The 19,343-nt window shown below is 35.9% G+C and overlaps 1 protein-coding gene across 5 annotated transcripts in view; it reads right to left on the reverse strand.

Annotated features, from left to right (window-relative positions):
* The window catches only part of CLCN4 (chloride voltage-gated channel 4), a 115,643-nt gene that overhangs the window by 38,099 nt on the left and 58,201 nt on the right, over nt 1–19,343 (reverse strand). For all 5 annotated transcript variants that reach the window (XM_074192478.1, XM_074192474.1, XM_074192476.1 and 2 more), the window contains 5 exons: nt 15,722–15,928; nt 15,544–15,624; nt 13,845–14,390; nt 5,992–6,178; nt 732–1,130 (listed from right to left, as the gene is read on the reverse strand). In XM_074192478.1, coding sequence (XP_074048579.1) covers nt 732–1,130; nt 5,992–6,178; nt 13,845–14,390; nt 15,544–15,624; nt 15,722–15,928 — 1,420 coding nt within the window. The remainder of the gene's footprint in view (nt 1–731; nt 1,131–5,991; nt 6,179–13,844; nt 14,391–15,543; nt 15,625–15,721; nt 15,929–19,343) is intronic.

Here is a 19,343-nt window from a genome sequence, read left to right on the forward strand (position 1 = left end):
AGGTACAACATGGAAATAAAGTAAAGACTGACAGAGTGCTTTCCATGGGGGGGGTGGAGGTGGGGGAAGGGAAGCAAGATTGGGGGGAAAATTGTAAAACTCAAATAATATCTTTAATAAAAATAAATTTAAAAAAGACATTTCTTAACACAGAAAAACCTCTATTTTTTTTTAAAAATCTGAGATTATGAAATAAAGTAATAATATTGAGGAAAAGTGGGGGATAAAGGAAAGAGATCATCCTATTTAAGGGTAAGCAGTCCATGATTTTTTTTTCCCTTCCTCCACTTACAGACTAATCTGATGGGGGCTTTAAGTCAGAGTCCAGAATAGGAGAAGGATTCACAGCAGAGAATTAATGCATGGGTCATTTGTAAATTGGATTTTTATAAATCAGCAACTACATAAATTAGGGGAGCAGCTAGATGGCACAATGGATAGAGCACCAGTTCTGGAGTCAGGAGGACCTGAGTTCAAATTTGACCTCAGACATTTAATAATGACCTGGCTGTGGGACCTTGGGCAAGTCACTTAACCCTACTGCTTTAAATAAATAAAAATTTTTAAAAATTTAAAACCTAAATGAATTTGGTCTTGCTTCACTTGAGCAAGTTTCTCGAAGTCTTGGTTTATCATTCTTCACTATTTATAAATTACTTATTTTTCAATTTTCATTTGATGCTAACACTATTATTAGCTTAGTAAATATTAGGTTCATTTTCTTTACTCACTTATGGCAAGAATGAGCTCTCTCCTCTGGGCAAAACCAATGAGACGCTCTGAGTCTTTGGAAACCACCACAGGGAAGCCATTATAATCTGTCTCTTTAATCAGCGTTTCCACATCTTCCACCGTCATGCTATCTTGTGTGAGCACAGAAAGTGGCGGCTCCCCGCGCCTGGGCCTCATGACATCAGTCGCCAGTGTCCTGTGAGTGAACTCATCCTTCACATCTAGAAATGGATAACCATTTAAGTGGATGTGTGCCTCATAGATTCCTTCTTTTCCAAATGCATCTGCTACCCACTTGCTTGTTACAGCTGCTGCCATTAGTGGTACAATATACTCCAGACCCCCTGTTAACTCAAACATGATCACCACCAATGAAACAGTCATTCGGGTAACTCCACCTGCAAAGAAAAGAAAATCTAATCAGGTTCCAAGGATTTGTAGCCAAAATAGACTTGGGCTTTTCTAGACAGACTCCTTTGTTTTGTATATGAGAAGAATAAGAACGTAAAAGGTTGTGATAGTTCCCAGTATCACATAGGTAAAAATAAATGAGACAGGATTCAAATGCAAGTTTCTCTGACTCCACACAACACTCTTTCCACCATATGATGTTGTGCCAACCACAAGGAGTCGGTTCCAATATTAACAGAATGGTATGGATTGTACAGCAATCTACCAAAAAAAATTATGTATACTAGAAGGCAGTGTAATATAGAAGACAGAATAATGGAAGACTCAGATTTAAATCCTTCTTTACTTTATTTTCTCCTTTGTAAATCAGAAATAATAGCATTTTAATTGATACTTCATGGGATTATCTGTGAACTTGAAATGAAATCATCTATAGAGCTTTGCAAATGAAAATGCAATATTGATGTTCTTCAGTCATTTCAGTTGTGTCCAACTCTTCATGACCCCATTTGGGGTTTTCTTGGCAAAGTGGTTTTGCTATTTCCTTCTACAGTTCATTTTACAGATGAGGAAACTAAGGTAAACAGGTTTAAATGGGGTCATATAGCTACTTAGTGTCTGAAGTCAGATTTGAACTCAGGAAACAGGGTCTTCCTGACTCCAGGACTGGCCCTCTCATGTACCACCTACTAGTCTGAAAATGCAATATAAAAACCAGTCATTTCTGCAACATATAACAAAAAAAAGATTACTTATTCTAGTAAAATCCTGCCCTATTCTCTGATCCAGGCTTTTCAATATGGGGGAGAAATAAGTTATCTTAAATTGAGATGCTCAACTTGCACTTCACCCATCATTTATAGGTCATGTGTGCTGTACTAGATCTGAGAAACCATCCTCAAGGACCAGTTTCACTTTCTGATTAGTGTTTTTGATGGATAAATTATAAAAGTTTCTAATTTAACAAGTTGGAGCTTATTCCCTCATACTTGGAATAAATTGAGTAATGTCAATGATCAGTATGTATAATTATCCACTCCCATCCACCTAATCTATCCCATCCCCATGGGAGTTTTCTTGGCATCTCTAAGGAAATTGAGATCATTAGTCATTTAATGTAAGGATACTGATAAATCCTTAATATAATTCACTGCCACCATAGATTCTCTCTCCTAAGAATCTATAGTATATTAATAAACTTGGGGGGGTGGCTAGGTGGCACAGTGGATAGAACACCGGCCCTGGACTCAGGAGGACCTAAGTTCAAATCCGACCTCAGACACTTAATTACCTAGCTGTGTGGCCTTGGGCAAGCCACTTAACCCCACTGCCTTGCAAAAAATGGATTAACTACAAGCAGTATTATTAACCAGGATAGCCATGGTCATAGCAGTAACAATAATAATAAACCATAATTATCAAACACCTTAATATAACTTTCAATAAATGGATGAAAAAGATTAAGAACTTTTTTTAGGTTTTTGCAAGGCAAATGGGGTTAAGTGGCTTGCCCAAGGCCACACAGCTAGGTAATTATTAAGTGTCTGAGATCGGATTTGAACCCAGGTCCTCCTGACTCCAGGGCCAGTGCTTTATCCACTACGCCACCTAGCCACCCCAATATTAAGATGTTCAATACTGCCACAGTTGGCATACTAGAAAACAAATTCTTGTCTTGTATCTCCAGCTGTTGTTATCAGAAAAGGTATTTCCCATCTATAGTCAGTCAGAAGAATGATCAATCTGCCCACAGGTAAATGAGACCTTTCTCCATAACTGGCTTCAAGACAAAAAAAAATTGAGAGTTAATGAAAAATGTCTAAATTTACTTTAAAATGGTGTTATACAATGTTAGTCTTGTTTTCATTAAGAGGATTTCGCAAAGGAATTCATTTATTACTCATCCTTCATTTTCAAATTCACTTATCCTAAAGCTATAAGCCCATTAAGTTCATAGGTAGAATATGAAATAGTATATTATACTAATTATATCAATACTTCTTGCCTTTCAATTCTATTTTGTACATACATATTGAAACATCACTACTGGGTCATGATTTTATAACTGGAAGGGACTTTAGAGACCATCTAGTCTAATCTTTTATTTTAAAGATGAGACTATCGAGTCTTTATTTTATAGATAAGGAAAATTAAGACACACAGAGGGTAGTTTCTTGTTCAAATGCACCCAGGTACCAAGTGGCAAAGCCAAGATCTGAAACCAGTTCCTTTGACTCTAAATTGAGCTTTCTTTTTACTTGTACCATACTTTCCTATTGGATTTGCTTTTATGCAAAGTATTAAACTCAGTACTAGAAATACAAAAATTAAATGACAAGCTCTGTCTTAAAGCATTTATAATCTAATTGGGAAGAGAAAAGTTAAGACATATTCACAATTATCTATTAAGAGAAATCAGAATATGGCAGAGTATACAAAAGATGCCAGAGTGGCAGGAGAGATTCAAGAAGGAAAGCTTGACTTTCAGCAGAGGGAAGGAGAGGAGGAAATCAGGGAGTATTTCATGAAGTAGATAAATGTGAACTGTACCTTGAAGGAAAAATGGGATTTCAATAGATGATATGAAGAAGGTTCAGTGCTTAAAAATGCAAAGAGGTACAAGATATCAAGACAACATTTTGTTCTTTTATTGTTTTTCAAAGACTCTTCATAACCCCATTTAGGATTTTCTTGGCATATGTACTGGAATGAGTGGTCATTTCCTTCTTTGACTAGTCTATTTTATAAATAAGAAAAGTGAGGCAAACAGGGTTAAGTGGCTTGCTCAGGGTCACACATCTGCTAAGTGTCTGAGGACCTGATTTAAACTCAGGGAGATGAGCCTTCCTGATGCCAGACCAAGCACTCTCTCCATTATACTACCTTGCTGTCCCAAGTCAAAATTATAAAATGTCAAAAAGTCCAATTTAGCTGGTGCATGGACTACATGGAATAGAATATGAAATAAGTATAGAAAGGCAGGTTGGAGCTATGGAGAGTTTTGAGCATTAAGCTAATAAATTTATAATTTATCACTTAGGCAGTGGGAAAGTAGTGCAAAATGGACTAGAGAAAGGAAAGAGGGTCGAGGCAAGAGACCAATTAGCATGGTATTTCAATTTTGCAGGTTAGAAGTCATGAGGGTCCTTACTAAAAATGGTGAGTAAAAAGGAGAGCAACAATCTTCAAGACTCACATGGAAAATGTGGAAAAGAATCAAAGTTGACTAAGGTTTATGGTTTGAGCAACTAGGAGGATGATGGTGCAGCAACAAAAATAAAGGGGTGGCTAGGTGGCTAGAGCAACAATGGATAGAGCACTGGTCCTTGTCCTGAGTTCAAATCCAGCCTCAGACAATTGATGCTTATTTGGCTGTGTGACCTTAAGCAAGTCACTTAACTCCATTACCTTGCAAAAAAATAAAGAAATAAATAAGAAGCAGAATTGATGGGGAGGATAATCTTGGTCACTTATATCGTGGGCTTATTATCAGCACTCAGTATATCCACATGAAGATGTTATATGGTCAATTGGAAGTTTGGGACTAGACTTCAGAGGAGAGAAGAGAATTAAATATAGAGCTTTGGGAGTCATGTATGTTATTATTATTATTTAGTCATTTTTCAATCATGTCCACTCTTCCTGAACACTTTTAGGATTCTTTTGGCAAAGATACTAGAGTAGTTTGCAATTCCCTTTACCAGTTCATTTTACAGATGAGGAAACTGAAGCAAATAGGATTAAGTAACTTGTCCAGAGTCTTATAGTTAACTATCTGAGACTGGATTTGAAGTCACTTGACTCAGGATCTATCTACTGGGTACCTAGCTCCCCCTGAGAGTGCTTGTATGGTCAATAATTGCAGCAAGTATAGATAGAAAAGAGGCACTAATGAATAATTTGTTTTAAATACATAAACTTTTATGTGGTTTGCCAAATCTGAAAATCAGAGAAAACATTGCCCAGGGTGAAAAATACCACAACAATGAAGATTGAGATGTTAACAAGTTGGCATCCAAACAAGAAGTACTATCCTTTATCTACAGCTAGAAAAAAACAATTTAGATAAGACTCCTTTCACCTCAACCTATCTCTGATCAAAAAAATAAAAGGTACAAAACATTATTCCATTGAAGGATTGCTATAACTTCACTTTAGCTCTCTAAAGAGATTACAAAATCAAATACAGAGTGAAGATTAAAGCCCTCCTGTCCTCATTTTCAGATCAGTTAAAAAATGTTTAAGAAGATTATACTCTGTTCCAGACTGGCATTAATATTTTCTACTTAATCTGACTGTATCTTATGTCAAAATTGGAACTTTTAGGGAAGTCTCTGGAAAACTCATGGTTTGAAAATTTCTTAAGAATAGCCTATTTTGGGGGCAGCTAGGTGGCGCAGTGGATAAAGCACCGGCCCTGGAGTCAGGAGTAACTGGGTTCAAATCCGGTCTCAGATACTTAATAATTACCTAGCCGTGTGGTCTTGGGCAAGCCACTTAACCCCATTGCCTTGCAAAAACCTTAAAAAAAAAGAATAGCCCATTTTTATATTTAGTGAAATAAAAAGATTAAAAATGCTAAGCAACTTTCTTTTGTTAAAAATGTTTTGTTAAAAGGCAATGGGGTAAATGACTTGTCCAAAGTCACATAGGTAATTATTAAAAGTCTGAGGCCAAATTTGAACTCAGGTCCTCCTGAATCCAGGACCAGTGCTCTATCCGCTGGGCCTCCTAGCTGGCACTCTCCCCCCACCTCGACTTTCATTTTTAAATAAAGCGCATAAGATCAATATGAGTGTAAAGAAGGATCCAGTCCCATTCCTACCCCCCACCCCACAAGGAGCATACCTAAGCAGGCTGCTGCTCCCACCATTGCATAAAGTCCAGGGGTGACACAGTCAGCTCCAGGTCGGCACCAGTTCCTGAAGATGATCCAGTCGTGGTGATGGTAAGCCAGCTGTTCTACTCCTATTCCCACCATTCTGCCTGCCATGGCCCCCACGGCCATGCTGGGAATGAAAAGGCCTGAAGGGATCTCCAATGAAACAGAGAAAACAAGGCATTATGGCAGAAGGGCTGAACCACCATCATAACCTAGAGATTTTGTAATAATGGGGAGGGTTGAAGTCAGTTTCAACCAGTTCAAGCTATAAATCATAGTTTGATTTATTGTTTTATTGGCTATCTGGATTTAAGAAAGTGATAGAAAAAATGTAAATAATGTCCATTAAACCTAAAAGTGTATCCTACACATCCTCCCCAATCCCTCACCCTCAATCTGGTTGTTAAACATTTAGGAGTTCCTTTGGAACTACCAAACTATCAGAAGGTTATAATTAGGAGAAAACATAATTCTAACTTTCTTCTTTTTAATTTTAGGCAGTTCCTTTTTTGTTTAATATTTTATTTTTTCCAATTACATGTTATGAAAGATTTTCAACATTCAACCATTTGCATATTTATAAGTAACACAATTTTCTTCCACCCTCCCTTTTCATCTCCTTCTCCTCAGTGGTGAACAGTTTTGAGAATGTTGTACATGTTTAACATCTTTACATATTAGTCATTTTTGTGTATGAGGAATTAGGACTAAGGGAAAGCAAAGAAAACCAGGGGACAGGAAGGAACGAATTTTTTTTTAAAAAGTGAACAGAGTGTTCATTCAGATTCTGTGGTTTTTTGGGTTTTCTTTTTCTTCTGGATGTGGATGGCATTATCCAGAACAGGTCTCCCAGAGATGTTCTAGCTCTCTGAACTGCCAAAAGCAGCTATATCCATCATAGCTGATCAACTCACAATATTGTTGGGTTTTTTAGTACTTTTCTTTTGGTTTTTTGATTTTTGTAGGGCAATGGGGTTAAATAACTTGCCCAAGATCACACGGCTAGGCAATTAAGTGTCTGAGGCCAAATCTGAACTCAGGTCTTCCTGACTCCAGGGTCAGTGCTCTCTATCCACTTTGCCACCTATCTGTCCCTACAGTGTTGTTGGGTTTTTTCTTTAGAAAGATTTTATTAATTTTGAGTTTTACAATCCCCCCCCCCATTCTTGCTTCCCTCTCCCCCACCCCCCACAGAAGGCATTTTGTTAGTCTTTACATTGTTTCCATCCTATACACTGACCTCAGTTAATGTGATAAGAAACCATATCCTTAAGGAAGAAAAGTAAAGTATGAGATAGCAAAATTACATAATAAGGTAAGTTTTTTTTTTCCCTTAATTTAAAGGTAATGTCTTTGGTCTTTGTTCAAACTCCACAATTCTTTCTCTGGATACAGATGGTATTCTCCATTGCAGACAGCCCAAAATTGTCCCTGGTTATTGCACTGATGGAATGATCAAGTCCATCAAGGTTGAACATCACCCCCCTGTTGCTGTTAGGGTATACAGTGTTCTTCTGGTTCTGCTCATCTCACTCAGCATCAGTTCATGCAAATCCTTCCAGGCTTCTCTGAATTCCCATCCCTCCTGGTTTCTAACAGAACAATAGTGTTCCATCACATATATAGACCACAGTTTGTTAAGCTAATCCCCAATTGAAGGACATTCACTTAATTCCCAATTCTTTGCCACCACAAACAGGGCTGCTATGAATCCTTTTGTACAAGTGATGTTTTTACCCTTTTTCTTCATCTCTTCAGGGTATAGACCCAGTAGTGGTTTTGCTGGATCAAAGGGCAAGCACATTTTTATTGCCCTTTGGGCATAATTCCAAATTGCTCTCCAGAAAGGTTGGATAAGTTCACAGCTCCACCAACAATGTCATAGTGTCCCAGATTTCCCACAACCCTTTCAACATTAATCATTGCCCTTTCTGGTCATACTGGACATTCTGAGAGGCGTGAGGTGGTACCTCAGAGATGCTTTAATTTGCATTTCTCTACTAAGTGAGGATTTGGAGCAATTTTTCATATGACTATGGATTGCTTTGATTTCCTCAATAGTGTTGTTGTTAATGTGTATATTGTTCTCTTGGTTCTGCTCTCTTCGCTCTGCATCAGATCCTGTAATTCTTTCTATGCTATATATACTATATATATATGCCATATATATATACCATATACCATATAAGTTATATACCATAACTTGCTTAGCCATTCCCCAATTGATAGGTATCCCTTCAATTTCCAATTTTTTGCCACTACAAAAGAGCCACTGTGAATATTTTGAAACATGTAGAACTTTTCACATTTTTCATAATTTCTTCTAGATATAAGCCTGATTTTGCTGGGTCAATGGGTATGATCAGTTTTATTTAAGCAGTTCCTTCTTACAAAAGACAGAGACAGAGATAAACACACAAAGAAAGACACAAGAGAGACAAAGAGGCAAAGAGATACAGAGATAAGCAGAAGAACAGAAAGAGAGAAAAAGAATACACAAGTGAGGGAGAGAAAAAGAAAAGAGACAAGAAAATCTTTTGTGAATCAATTTAAAAAATTAAAATTTGAAAAATTTTTAAAAATCCAAAAACTCAAATAAAAATTTAAAAAGATAATTAAAAAATAAAAAGATAATTTTCAGCTAGTTGAATAAATTGTGTAATCTTAACCACAATTTCCATTTATGAACTAAATGACATCTGGAATCCTATTCAGCTCTAAATCTAAAAGATAATAATACCAGTAATAATACAAACAAGTATTCATTTAATGCCTACCATCTGCCAGGCCCTGGGTTAGCTGTTAAAGATACACAGATAAAATGGAAACAGTTCCTATCCTCAAGGAGCTTATAGATGTATACAAAATATACTCAAAGTAAAAATAAAGTGATTTCAGAGGAAAGTCAAGAATGTCCTCATTGTAGAAATTGACCTTTTAGTTGAGCTTTGAAGGAAGCTAGGGATTCTAAGAGGAGGAGATGAGGAAAAATGTATCCCAGGTTTAAAGAATGTGCTTTAAAGGTATGTCAAGAATTTTCCTAGAAATAACCATGTGAAATAGGTTTGTATATATGTGCATAGATATGTGTATGAATATCTACACACATACACACACATATATACTTGGTATATATTTATGTGTGGTATGTTTTTATATATGCACATATTTTATATACTATATATTAAATGTATTTATATAGTATATGTAAATATATTTATATAGAAGATTTTCTGTGTTTCATAACTGAAGAACAATGGTTCAAAGAGTGTCTCCTTCAATGTCATCCAACTAGTGACTGGCAGAGCCAGGTCTTAGTCAGTTTTTTAGATTCCAAGTCCAATGCTCTTTCCTTTAATAACAATAATACTTTCAAAATTACTACATAGTCCACTGTTACCTTGAAAGTAGAGATTTTCCCTTTCAATTCCTCTTCTTTGATATCTCTGATTTGTTTGTTAGAGATTACAGAAATGATAAACCCAACTGCAAATAATATGTAGAAATGGGTCTCTGCCATAAAAGATTTTCTTCTGCTTTCTGTCTTTCCTCTCTGTGTATTTAGATTGGATTTTAAAATTAAATGTCAACCACAGCATGAAAAGGAAAGGGGGGGATGGGTATTGACTGCTCATAAGTGAAGTAAAGAAACTCAACCCTTCCATCTTCCAAAATGCTTTAAAATAGTAATTCTCTTTAAGACATAGTCATTTAGCCTTAATTTTTTTAAAAAAAGACTTGATGGCTCCAACCTGTTAATTTTTCTTGAAATATTCTGATGATTTTAGAGATGGTGTTACAAGAAAGAGATATACAAGCAAAAAAGAATTGTAGGAATTTTTTTTTATTACTTGTAGGAAGGGGAAGCAAAATTCCAATTATCATTGTACTCGAATATTTTGGTTTCTTTATATATTTAAAAAAATATTCATTAAAATGTATCTTGATATTTTTGAGTATTGTAAAATATACAGAATCTAGGCTCAGTTGTTTTTCTTTAAATTTTGAGACTGCTTTTGAACTTTGTTCACAAAGCATCTTTTTCATTATTCCTGTCCCTGATCTTGAACAGTACAATACAAAAGTAAACAGGTCTTACAGCTAAGAGCTATCAGTGACCCCTTATTTCTGATCCCGAAAGCTGGGGGCACTTTGAGGGAAATGACACCCTTTACATGGGTTCACCTTGCTCTGTGTTCATTTTATTCCAGGCAAGTCAAAAAGAAGACTAAAAGAATCCTCTCTTGGGGAGCCTCTCTTCAAAAAAACATGCTATCATTCTTATATAGAAGTGTAAGAAATGAATCCCTTGGCTATGAGATGATCAATCCTCTGAAACCTTCAATCAGTCATTTAATCAAACATACCAGCCTTCAAAAAGAAATAGGTTTCTTGTTGGACTTTCACACACACACACACACACACACACACACACACACTCAGATAAATTTGATTTTTTTTTGCCAAAAAGAAACAATGAATTAAAATGGACTTGAAAAGGAGTGTTAAAATTTAATTCCCATTATCTGAGAGAGAGAAAATAAAGTCCTTTTACTAAGCCAGTCTCTATGGAATTATTGTTAGAAGTTCACTCTGGGCAGATCTTTAACAAAAGGGCTCTGAAAAACAGAAAGCTACTTTCTTTGGTTTTGTTTAACAGGAAAAACTAAAATGATTTTCTGGAGATAGTTGATGCAAATCTAGTGCTCTCTAGGGATTTCCATCTAACAGGGAGTAACTTGGACCAAGCTCCCTGAATACAGCCCTAACCTACATTATGAGTACATTAGTACATTAGCTTTCGGCTGTGGCAAGGCATGGAAAAATAAGGACATATGGGGGGAAGCACCCTAAACTTATATCCTAAAGAAATGAAAGATGGAAGAGGAGGAACTATATGCTCAAAAAAAACTATAGCAATATTTATAATGGCAAAGAAAAAGTGGAAACTTAAGGGAGTATCCCTTAATTAGACTTGCTGAACAAATTATGGTATATAAGAGTAAAAGAATAAGAAATAACAAAATGAATAGTTTTAAGGAAAACTGAGAAGACATATCAATCAATTCAGGGTGAAATGAACATAAGCAGGAAAACACTACATACTATAGGAGCAACATTATAAAAACTGTGAAAGACTTAAGAACTCTAATAAATACAGCAGTAACCATTCTTTATTCCAAAGTACTTATGATGAAACATGATGATACCCCAACTCCTTTCAGAGATGTGACAGACTCAGGGTACAGAAAGAAACAACTATTTCTTGGATATTGCCATTGCAAAAATTTGTTTTACTTGGTTATAAGTATTTGTTACATGGGCTTTTTCTTCTCCCTCTTCCCCCCAAACAAAGAGGGCATGCCTTGTTTCCCCCAAGGTTTTTATTCCTGTAAGTCTTTCTATTTTGAAAGTTTTTTCATTCTTTGTAGTTTGAAAATAATCATTATTCAATATGGCAAAATCCATTAAAATATTCTTAAGTTTTTAGGGGTCAATATTATATCTAGGTGACTATGGACAACAATTAATTACTGTGATGCTGTTGCTGCTAAGACTGCCCTCAGGAGTTTATCTGCTCAAATCTGGCTCTCTATCCTAGGCCTGAGCTATTCTGTTTGGATGGTTAGATGAGCAAAAACTTACCCAACTATAGCCAACCTACCAACCCATTCATCACAGCCCATCTAATCATTCACCAGGAAAATTCACCAGTCCTAACTAGTAAGAGTATCTTACCAGCCCTGTCATTACAGAGATTTTGAGAGTTTATAATCCCCATATTTCAGTAAAATATAAATTACTTGAGAGTAGGGAATTGTTTCTTCTTTGTTTTTATATCAATAACATAGCATAATGCCTGGAAAACAGCAAGCACTTAATTAAAAGCTTTTTGAATTGGATGGAATTTAACTATGTCAGCACTGACCTTTTGCTAAGCACTAGCTGACTGTGGTGACTTCATATTTGATTGCTTATATTCTGGGACCTCCCTATATTCTGAGAAGTTCCTAGGCACCCAGAAACTCACTGGTTCAGCTACATTTAGAGTTAGGAATGCAAGGTTGGTAAACTATCAGCTCAGTTTAGTTAGCAAATTTCATCTCAAGGTTGGTAAACTATCAGCTCAGTTTAGTTAGCAAATTTCATCTAAGTCAGTTGTGTAAGAGAGAAAACTTTACTAATCAGTGTCCTGATCCCCCACTAATTCATCATGCCCACAGTCCCTGTGAATCTGCCCCAAAACAACAATCAGAAGAAATCCAGGCGATCTGGGCCCACAGTACACTTGAACCACTACAGTCACTGTGTGCCCTCTGGGAGGACCTTAGACATAATCAATTTACTTTTAATCATCAAAATGCCTTACTTGTGATCATTTGTGATCACTGCCTTACTTGAGTCATTTCTTCACTCAGCTGAGCTCTTTTTGTTCTTTCTCGTAGCTCTTTATCACAAACCAAGAAATCTTGCAGTGTTTTAGAGCTGGGAAAGGTTTGAAAGAGCAATTCCATCATCTTTATAAAAAAAAGTAAACCAGGACCCTGAAAGGTTAAATGACCTTGACTAAGGAAAAAGACTTAATGAAGAGTTTTTACAGAAGTCAGTATTTTCTTCATCTGAAACACAGAAAAATTATTATTTGAGGTTATCCTTATAGCAGGTAAAGAGAATACACTTAATGCCTTCCAAGTTTCCCTAAGACTCTAAGATTCTATTATTCTATGACTCTGATTGCTGCCTACGTTACTGGGAGTTTGGGGAAAACTTTTGAGAGTTTTCCTCAATGGGCAGACTTCAGAAAAGCCTGGAAAGACTCACATGAACTGATGCTGAGTGATGTGTGCAGAACCAAGAAAACATTATACACATTAAACAGGAACATTGTCAGATTGATCAACTATGATGGACTTCAAGCCTTTCAACAGTTCAGTGGATCAAGCACAATTCTTTTTTTTTTTTAGGTTTTTGTAAGGCAAACGGGGCTAAGTGGCTTGCCCAAGGCCACACAGCTAGGTAATTATTAAGTGTCTGAGACTGGATTTGAACCCAGGTACTCCTGACTCCAGGGCTGGTACTTTATCCACTGAGCCACCTAGCTACCCCTGATCAAGCACAATTCTAAAAGACTTGTGATGGAAAATGCCATCTACATTCAGAAAAAAAAAAAAACTGTGGAAAATAGCATATTATTTTCACTTTTTAAAACTTTTTTTCCTTTCTCATGTTTTTTCCCCTTTAGTTCTGATTTTTCTTTCACAAATGTCTAAAAATCAAAATATGTTAAACATGATTGTATAATGTATAACATCAGATTACTCTTTCATGGGGAGGGGAGAAGGAAGGGAAGGAGTTAGAAAACCATAAAACTCAAAATCTTACAAATAGATGGATATTGAATCTTTGTAATTGGAAAAATAAAATAAAATAAACATAATAAAATAACATTTTTTAGAAAAAGTTTTCTCAAGTTATAGACTGTATGATGGGGAATAGATTTTTTGTTTCCTTTTTTAACCAAGATTTCACATATTTTTCTCCAATTGTGACCATAAGCCATTAAGACTATCATTCTAAATTGTGTATAATTTGGGCTTTCCTCTCACAAAATATATCTATGTGGTTTTTTGAAAGAAGAGATCAGCAGCTAATGATGATAAAAGATAAGCTAAGATAAATACACAGTCTAATTCCTTCTACCTGGTACCATGTAAATCCGTGACTATACCAGTTTCTAATTATATTTTTCCCCCTCACAAATTTGACATTTAACCTAGACATTTCAGGTTGGTTACTACTTCGTTTCTTTCCTCCTTACCTTCATGCCAAAGGTAAATATTGTAATAATGATTTTGAAGATGAGGGCTAGAGCCAGCTGCCACATTGCAGTATAAACCCCAGGCCCAGCTGGTCTATCAGGAATGTCATCAACAGGCCTGGTCATATTGGGGTCATTGATGTAATCACAGAGCTGAGAGGACTCCAAGGCTCCACAATCATTGAACAGCTCAGAGATGAGCTCACTGGTGCTCTGGCGAGTATATGGATTAGGGTAGGCAATTATGGCAGTGATGGCTGTCACCACAATGACCTCCAACACAGGATACTTTCCAAGCTGTGTGGTCTTCCGTCTTCTACACCAGGCAATATTACAGCGAATAAAAAGGGTCCCCCAGAGACCTCCAAAGACACCAAGAAGGATGAAGGGGAAAAGTTCAGCCATGTACCAGGGTGTGTGGTATTCCACATAAAAGAGAACCAAACGGCTGTTCCCAAAGGGATTGATGGACCTCAGTGTAAAAGCAGCCACTAGGGCAGCAAAAAATGACCTCCAGAGAGTTTTTAAGGGAAAGTAGTAACTGACCTGAAACAAATAAACAGAGATAATTAGAGGTTACATAGGAGAGAGGTAAAATTTGTATCTCAGGCCAAAATGCATGATGATATTAAGGCAGAAAGGATGCTAGTTCAGGATCATGACAAGTAAATTCTAGGCTAATATCTTTTACAAAGTGGCTATGCTACAATAAGCAAAAAATTATTATAATTATAGGTAATAATAACTTAAATGTATTCAGTTTTTGTTTTGTTTAGTCATTCAGTAATGTCTAACTCTGTGACTTCATTTGAAGTTTTCTTGGCAAAGGTATTAGAATGGTTTGTTATTTTCTTCTCCCTCATTTTATAGATGAGGAAACTGAGGCAAACAGGGTTAAGTGCCTTGCTCAGAATCACACAGATGGTAAATGATTAAGGTCACATTTGAACTCAAACCTTCCTGACTCCAGACTCCACATTAAGTCACCTAGCTACCCAAATTTTTTCAGTACTTTAAGCAAATAACTTAATTTGTCTTAGACTCAGCTTCATCATAAGAAAGGTTAATAGGGTGGACCAAGTGATCACTGGGGTTTCCCAAATTCTAATATCTTGTAGTTTATTTTATTTACAATCAGGTGTTTATCACTCAAAAAGCTATTATAAGCCCCAAACACAACAGTTAACTCACTCATTTAATTTTAGATATGAGTAAGAAACATCAACAAAAACACAAAAATAAACTGAATCAAATCTAATATTTATAATAGTAAGTTTTATCAAGTTTTTAAGTTCTGTTTTATTTTTAATTTGATTTACTATACTTTTGAAAAGACAGGAAAATTAAAAAGGAAAGCTGAAACTACTGTTTAGTTATGGGGTGACATGGCCTCCAATATGAAAACAATCACCAGGACTTATTCTAAGAGTAAGAAAAAGAAGACTTAAATCGTTGGGGATTTATTTTATTTTTTTCCTCATATGAACAAGATCTTATACAATAGTAAAAAGTAATTTTTAAAACAAAAAGATATAAGCTGGTTGATGATCTACAACCAGCCTTTCCATAACTTTCCTTAAATTTAAGCCGAAGAAATTTAGAAGTATATTCTATTCTTCAATAATCATCAAAACTTTTCTTGATACATTCACCTCACCCTTACCCAAAACCATTAGTCCTCTAAATTGTTTGTTCTCACCTCTTCAAGACTGAAAAGTACACCCCCAATGGGGGCACCGAAGGCAACAGAGACCCCAGCAGCAGCTGCCGCTGAAAGGACCTACAATACAAATGTTTACATATGAGTGCCAAGTTCATCAGTGAAAGAGAATGGAAGAGGAAGAGTGAACTACCAAGGAAAGCTGATTTCCACTTACCTCTCTCCTCTTTCCCTCATTCTTGCTATACTTGGAAAACAGGCTACTGAAAAAGTTACCACAGCAACAAGCCACGTGTACTAAAGGACCTTCCTTTCCAAGGCTGAGGCCAGAAGATACCACCAGGACTAGGGTAACAGTTTTGATTAAGAGTGTCCACTTCCCCAAATAACCTCTTATAATAAAGCCACTTAAGATAGTCTTTATCTGAAAGACAAAAAGGAGGAGGGGTTGAAAAATAAGGCAATAAAATTCCAAGATTAGGGGAAAAAAACCGAATATGAATTTATCAGATAAACAGGTACAGAATTATTGAATCACAGGGAGTTACCTATAGAAATTGTTTGGAACTTATAAAAATACAGTTTTTTTCACATAGCGGTTTTTATATATCATAATAAACAATGAATATAAAAATCTATGCTGCTTCCTATTTTTACTTGTGTTGAATAATATGGTACAATATTAAAGTACCAATATAATGACAGGGTTAGGAATTGGACCAGCCTGTGATTTGTCACTGGGAAAGTCCTTTATCAATATAAATCTATACCTTCACTGAAACTTAAAGTCTCAGAGAAGTGCCCAGAACAAAAAGAAGGTATGATCTGAACAGGGTCAGTATCTGTCAGAGACATGGCTTGAACTCAGATCTTTCTGGCTTTGAGGCTAGTTCTCTAGTTACTACTTCATGCTGCCTCATATAATGAAATAAAAATGTAAATGTAATAATACTAAAATCAATACTTCACTCATGTCACCTTCAATGTAATTTCTAGGACATGACTGCTTTAAAAACACTGTGGACTTGAATAATTATTATTTTCTTATCAATAAAATATAGTTTACCTAGTAAGGTCCTCATGGCAACTTTTTGTAGCGTATGGAAATATCTCAATGTTTTGCACCAATAACCCTAACCCTGGCAAAATCTTTTTTGAATAAGGCTTTGATGGTGAGTAGATTCTTCTTACTTCACTGTTTTGCCATGCTGGCCCAAATTACTAAGAGCAAAGTAATAAGCTCTTTCCTTTAAATTTAACATGTCTTTCCTTTACAGATTTAATAGTATTTCAACTGAAACTAAAATTTTATCCCCATTTTAGGGGATAAGCTTTACATAACTGAAATACTCAGTCCCCAAACCTAATTATCTTTGAGCACAGTCACTAAAAATAAACAAATGAACTTCTTTAATAATAACCATATTTATGAAGTACATTAAGGTTTGCAAAACACTTTATAGGTTATCTCATTTGATCCTCACAATGACTTTGTGAAGTAGGTGCTTTTCTTATCCTCATTTCACTAATGAAACTAGAACTAGAGAGAAAATAAATTACTTGCTCAGAGTCACACAGATAGTATCCATGTCAGTTATTTCTAGTTCAAATTTTAGCACTTACCCACAATACAGCATAGCTGCCTCAAGTGTCATTGTCTTTCTCAGCTATTTGTTGAGAAAAAGAAGTTTATAAGGAGTAGGCTTCCTTGAATATTAGATATCCTGACTAATAATTTAAAGGCTAACTCTTTCACATTAAAAGATAAATTTAGCCTGGGTATCAGTAAGCCAAGGCTGTGATCAATATCTCTGCAATTTTATAAAATGTTAATGCAGAACTTCATCATCATTGTAGGGAACTATTTTCATGATATAAAAAAATCTTTTGGATTCTCCATCCCATCAATTTTCTTCTGTCCTACTCTTAAACTTCTTGCTATTACTAGATTAAGTTAAATAGGCTCATCATAAATGCATGCTATCTAACCTCACCACTACATAGAAACACTTTTTATTCATTGATGGACTCCCTATCTCAATCCCCATGTAGTCATCTCAAAACTTTTCTCCTCTTTTTAAGACTCAATTCCCCATTTCTCACCATCTACTTTCCTGTGAAGACAGAGTATATTCCATGATTTCCCTATGTTCTTGAGTACCCTTCTCCTTCCATCCTGTTAAAGAATAAGATGACCTTTCTCTTTGTGAAGGCAAAATCTTTCAATCAGGCCCTTGATCTCATTCTTTTACCTTCTACAAAAACCTGGCTTCAATATATCTCCATCTTATAACTAAGGTCTTCCCCTCTCTCTCATCACCTCCCTTTTGAATAAACAGTTTCAGTTTACCCTTAATTCTTTCTCCTCCATCAAAAAAAAAATGTCCCTTCCCTCAAGCTTCTATACTATCTTAAATATCTCGTCCCTTTTCTGCTAAACACCTAGAAAAAAACATTCAATCATAATGTCTCCTTATTACCTTACAGTGTGTCTTCTATCCCCACCACTATACTGAAACAGCTCTTTCCAAAGTAATCAACATTCCAATTCCCAAATTTCATGACCAGTTATTCTCAGTTGTCACCTTATTTTGGAAAGCAGCATAAATTCAATAGAAAGAATGGAATATTGGAATACCAAATCATTTTAGGCAAGTCACTTAACTTCTCTGAAATTCAGTTTACCCACTTATAACATGAAGAAATTGGACTTGATCAGCCGTAAAGTACTTTTCATCATTAAGTCTATGATTCTTTTATTCCTGCAGGTTTTCACAACACTGGACAATCCTCCTTTGGACACTACAACTCTTCTTGCCTTCTCTGACATTATAATTTATTGGTTCTCCTCTTATCTGTCTTACTGTTTAGTTTCCAATAGTTGTTTGAATAACTCTTCCTGACTCCATGAGTGGGAGTCCATCCCATAGCTGTCTGACTTGAGTCCTTCTCTCTCCTCTCTTTACACTCCCCTGGTAATCTTTTCCACTCCCATGTTTTCAATTGCAATTTCTACACAAATGACTCTCAAATTAATATATTCAATCTCAATCTGTTTTATTAACTCCAGTTTCTTACCACCAATGATGAGACAACTCTACCTAAAAGGAATCCAAAGTTTAACTCATCTTCTCCACCCCCTAAACTCATCCTTTCTCCTAATTTTCCTCTTTCCATTGAGAGTACCACTATCAAATACCTTTATCACTTCTCTTTTCCTTACCCCCATAGTCCTTTCTAAAATATCTCTCACCATCTTCCCCTTCCTTTCCACTCAAATTGACCCCACTCCAATTCAAGTCTTTATTATCCCATGCCTGAATTATTATAGTAAAAGTTCACTTATGGTTCTCCCCTCTCCAAGCCACAAATTCCAAAAAATTCCCACATAATTTATTATGCTGACCCATATGTCAAAACCACAATGGTGTAAGTTGTCATAAGGAGGAGATAACTGTACACATATGCATGCATGTATATATATGTATACATATATACATGTATGTGACAGGGGTCTGGTATAAACATAGAGTGTCTTAGACAGCCTCTCTACATTTACAAGTATGTCATCTTTCACATTAGAAGTCAAAAGTCCAACAGAGAGTAGAAGTGAAAGAGAAATTCTCTAAAAGTAGTCAGATCCTCCAGGTAAGCCACTTTGCAAATAATATTGTGTTGATTGCATCAAGTCCCATAATAATATGGTGCCTCCTAAATGCAATTCCTAGTCATTCAAAAGATTTGGGAAGTATGTATGGAATAAGGAATAAACTACTGAACTTGGAGTTGGGAAAACCTGGATTCATATTTTCCTTTAGACCACAGGTGTGTGATTCTGG

The sequence above is a fragment of the Macrotis lagotis genome, chromosome 6, assembly GCF_037893015.1.
Source record: "Macrotis lagotis isolate mMagLag1 chromosome 6, bilby.v1.9.chrom.fasta, whole genome shotgun sequence".
In the NCBI taxonomy this organism is placed as follows: Eukaryota; Metazoa; Chordata; class Mammalia; order Peramelemorphia; family Peramelidae; genus Macrotis; species Macrotis lagotis.